The following is a 4,921-nucleotide window of genomic DNA, read 5'->3' on the forward strand; positions in this document are numbered from 1 at the left end:
ACACACACACACACACACACACACACACACACACACACCTAGGCAACTTTAAAGGTCGTCTTTAAAGAATAGGGTCAGCTTGTTTGTCTTCAAGGGAAACTTTTATTTCTTTTCTTAACCCTTTTTAATTGTTTTTTTAACTTTTTCTTACATTTTTGTCCCTTTTTCTCAACACTTTTGGTGTTTTTTTTTCAATGTTTGTCACTTTTTTATGTTTTCAACACTATATAACAATAACTTCTCAGTTATTTTTGGAATTTATGGTCAATGAACCTCCTTTATAGGAAATTATACCTTATGGCTGACTTTTAAAAGCAGAAATTATGAATTATTTAGACTAAAATTAAAGGAATGGATGTTGATGGATAATCACAGACTGGAATATGTCAACTTTTACTCAATAATATTTCAAAAACACTTCAATTTTTTTTTCAAATGCTATAAAATTGAATAAGACGCCCCAAAATTAATGAAAGTAGAGATTTGTACTTGCTAATGAGCGTTGTGTGGAATCAATTATGTTATTGTGGGAAATTAAAAACATTGATATAGGAAAATTTGACCCGACGACAACACGAGGGTGAAAGGTGAACTATTGTGCTAATTTTCAGGTTCATGTCATATCTCGTATTTTGAGTTTCTGGAACAAGAATCATCAATAAAGGCTTCCAAACCAATAACTACATAACCAGATAGGAATTTGATCCGAAATTGGGGAGAAATTACCAACATCAAGATTACAGGTTTCCCTGGTATTAGCATGTAGCTACATGTAGCAGTGTGTACTGTTACGCTGCAGTGACGTGCATGGAGCAGATGACCATGTAACGAAGCTCAGCTGGAGCCCAGAGTAGAAAAACTTGGTCAAAGTGGAGCGTTCAGAAAAGTTAGAAATCTGAAGTTTTTGTTCAAAGGTTTCGACATACATTTACCTCATTATCATGATGTTCTTATCTTATATTTTTGTGTCAACACTGTAAAGTTAGGTACTGTGTACTTGTGTATAATGACAATAAAGGCTTTCTATTTCTATCTATTGTTTAAAGCTTTGGTCCCGTTTAATATGCACATTCGTTCCACATAAAGAGTTTTACTCTTGGTACTTTAAGTGAATTTTTGTTTGTACTTTTGTTCAAGAAGGATTGTGAATGCAGGATTTTTACTTGTCAGAGTGTTTTACACGGTGGTATTGCCACTTTGATGAACTCTAAAAGATCAGAGTACTTTGACTACAAAAGATGCCGAACCTATCCTTTAACATGGCAGAGTTGTTTTTGTTTTTTTTACAGAAAACAACCCCAGCTCCATCCATCGCTGTGTGAGTTTCTGTTGCTTTCTTTCCTTAAGAGAATGTTTTGTCTCTGATGAAATCTGCAGAGAAGCTTCTAAAGCTCCACACGTTTGTCTCAGACTTTGAAACATCACATTTAAACGGCCTTCTGTGGAGGTCTTTATCCTGCTGGGACTCTGGTCTGGAACACACTGAGAAGCTCTGACAGTAGTTTATTAATGAGGTTTGATGCATTCGTTTTGTACTGTGTGTGTGTGTGTGTGTGTGTGTGTGTGTGTGTGTGTGTGTGTGTGTGTGTGGGCCATTAGCTAGTTTGCTAGTTACAGCCCATTAATGACTTGAGAGACTTTAGTTCTCTGAGTTTATCCTTCAGACAGCACTTCAGGACTCAGAGGAGGCACCAACTTTAAGACCAAATTCAGGTAGAAAAATCTTTTTTTTTTTATAATCATGCGTTTGTTTCTGTAGGACTTTGTATGATGTATCGTAAAGAATTGTGTGGCAGTAGTCAATTCTGTATGTGATGAAGGTAGGGCTGTAGTACTCGAGTCCGGTCTTGGACTCAAGACCGTTTTTCCATGGTCTTGGACTTGTCTCGGACTCGCTAGTATTTGGACTCGGCCACTGGTCTTGCCCAATTTGGCTTTTGGTCTGGACCGAGTCCAGGTGTCTTTATTATGTTGATAATAATATTGGAGGGAAAGTGAAACCCAAAATGATTGTCTTGATACTGTCATGCATAAGACCTCTTTTTCTGTCCTGGACTCGGTCTTGTCTTGGACTCAAACCTCTTTGGACTCGGTCATGACTTGGACTCGACTAGTCCTGGTCTTGGACTGCATAAAGTTGAGTATACACCATCTTCCAAACATCTCATCATCTGGTTGATTTGACCCTATCGACGACGTGTAACCCCCCTGTTGTCCTAGGGTCAAATTTAACCGCTTTTAACAATGTCTATATCAGAAATATGGCTTTCTTTTTAACCAAATTACCACAAGAAAGGATGGATTCCATGCAACGCTCTTTGCAAATACAATCTCTTTCACTGAATTTCGGGTGTAAATTGAAAATTGTAAATTGAAATGGTTTTTAATTAGCATCCTGACCAAACTCATCCAATCAACATACGTTCGTTCCGCTGATCTTAACTATTAGTCAAAATAATTCATGCTTTACTAGTTCAAATAATAGGTATAATTCTATACAAATGAGGGTTTTTGACCCTGGAGTCCAAAAAGTAGTGTAAAACTAGTGGAAGTAAGGTGGTGTTAGGGAAGTAAAAAAGAAAAATAATGCGTTGAAAATGTCACATGTCGGAAAAAAAATTAAAAATAAGTGTTAATCTTTTTGACCCGGGAGGACAACACAAGGGTTCATTTCCGGTTTGTTCAGGTGACCTGAAACGTCCTCTTTTTCGTCCCTCTTTTGTGTTGGCGTTCTAACCTCTGGTGATTTCTGAGGACTATGGTGACCTGGTCCTCGATCTCTGCAGGGTAAATCCAGACAGCTAGCTAGACACTGTCCAATCTGAGGACGCGTTCCTGTTCCTCAATTCTCGCAGGGTAAATCCAGACAGCTACTAGACTATCTTCCAATCTGAGGACTATGGTTACCTGTCCTCATCTCTGCAGGGTAAATCCAACAGCTAGCTAGACTATCTGTCCAATCTGAGGACTACGGTTACCTGTCCTCAGATCTCAGCAGGGTAAATCCAGTACAGCTAGCTAGACTATCTGTCCAATCTGAGGACTATGGTTACCTGTCCTCAGATCTCAGCAGGTAAATCCAGACAGCTAGCAGACTATCTGTCCATCTGAGGACTACGGTTACCTGGTCCTCAGATCTCAGCAGGGTAAATCCAGACAGCTAGCTAGACTATCTCCAATCTGAGGACTATGGTTACCTGGTCCTCAGATCTCGCAGGTAAATCCGACAGCTAGCTAGACTATCGTCCAATCTGGACTGACGTTACCTGGTCCTCAGATCTCAGCAGGGTAAATCCAGACAGCTAGCTAGACTATCTGTCAATCTAGAATGGTTACTGTCCTCTATCGCAGGGTAATCCAGACGCTACTAGTAGTCTGTCCAATCTGAGGACTACGGTTACCTGGTCCTCAGATCTCTGCAGGGTAAATCCAGACAGCTAGCTAGACTATCTGTCCAATCTGAGGACTATGGTTACCTGGTCCTCAGATCTCTGCCGGTAAATCCAGACAGCTAGCTAGACTATCTGTCCAATCTGAGGACTACGTTAGCTGGTCCTCAGGTCTCTGCAGGGTAAATCCAGACAGCTAGCTAGACTATCTGTCCAATCTGAGTTTTCTGTTGTACGACCAAAACAACTTCCTTTCTGAGGCTATTTTGCAGAGGCACCGTCATTGATGGTGTATAGCGCCGCCCAACACGACTGTGATCTGTTTAAAGAAATGCCAATAAACCAGAACACGTTTTTCTCCCATCCCACAATGCTGTGTGGACTCGCCAGACCTTCCTCCGCAGCGCTGTGGAGGAAAGCCTGGTAATGTGAGACTACTTTGAGCCCAAACAGAACCTTCTGAAACTGACCAGATCTTTTAAAAATCAGCTACTGTTTTTTCTGTCCACGCGCAGACCATTAAAATCCAGCATTTTTATTTAAACTTTTATTCTGAAAAGATAAATTTCAACATATAAAATCAAGTCTTAGTTTGTCGTGTGATGTAGTTGTTTTGCTTCTCCTCTGAGTCTGTTCCTCAGCTTCCTGTCAGAGTACACAAAGCTCAAAAACACTTTGCTTGTTGTCACATGTAGAAAAATAAAAACCTCACAGAGGACGAAAACAATGGCCAAGTACACAGACTACAGACAATAAATCAAAAAGTCGGAAGTTGCAGCTGAAAAATTGTCTTTGCAGCAGTGGCGGCGGCGGCGCCGTCAGGCGTTCTTGGAGAAGCAACGTTGCAGGAACTTTTTGAAGAAGTTCCTGAACTCTGTGTTGAAGACGGTGTAGATGATGGGGTTGAGAGCGCTGTTGACGTAGCCGAGCCACGTCACCACGCTCATCAGGACCGGTGGGACATGGCAGCCCTGACAGCGGGCCCGCATCGTGTGGAGGACAAAGAAGGGAGTCCAGCAGAACAGGAAGGCACCTGCACGAGAGGAAGAATCAGAGGAGTCGCCAAGAGTCTACAGTCAGACAGAAGCACCAGAAAACCTCACTCGATTTTACCAACATTTAGATAAACCCTATTCTTAATAGTTAGATTTACCAATGAAACAGAGCGTCACCAACTTAGTAACCTACTAACTAACCATACTAACAATGCATCTATTTACCAGCCCACTAACTGCATTCAGCCCTACTCTCAGGATGAATTGCTCATTTATTTTCATGCTTCACAAACCTATGAACTGACCTGAAAACCTACCTACCAACAACCGCTGGTACATTACCCCTGGGATGCCGTCTGATTGGTCAGATAAGCTAAGGAAGCAGAGTTGCGCCTCCCTATTTACACACTTACTGTACTTACCAGTCTACCAACTCACCTACCAAGGTAATTACCATACCCAAACTGAATCTGCAGATTTTTTTTAACCCTTGTGTTGTCCTTGGGTCAAACTGACCCATTTCAAAGTGTTTTATAT

At 41.1% G+C, this 4,921-nt stretch overlaps 1 protein-coding gene across 1 annotated transcript in view; it reads right to left on the reverse strand.

Annotated features, from left to right (window-relative positions):
• Positions 1-3,908: 3,908 nt before the first annotated feature.
• drd4a (dopamine receptor D4a) overlaps positions 3,909-4,921 on the reverse strand; it is a 21,717-nt gene continuing 20,704 nt past the window's right edge. The window contains 1 exon segment of the mRNA XM_032522997.1: positions 3,909-4,422. Coding sequence (XP_032378888.1) covers positions 4,208-4,422 — 215 coding nt within the window. The 3' untranslated portion in view covers positions 3,909-4,207.

The sequence above is a fragment of the Etheostoma spectabile genome, chromosome 8, assembly GCF_008692095.1.
Source record: "Etheostoma spectabile isolate EspeVRDwgs_2016 chromosome 8, UIUC_Espe_1.0, whole genome shotgun sequence".
Classification (NCBI taxonomy): Eukaryota; Metazoa; Chordata; class Actinopteri; order Perciformes; family Percidae; genus Etheostoma; species Etheostoma spectabile.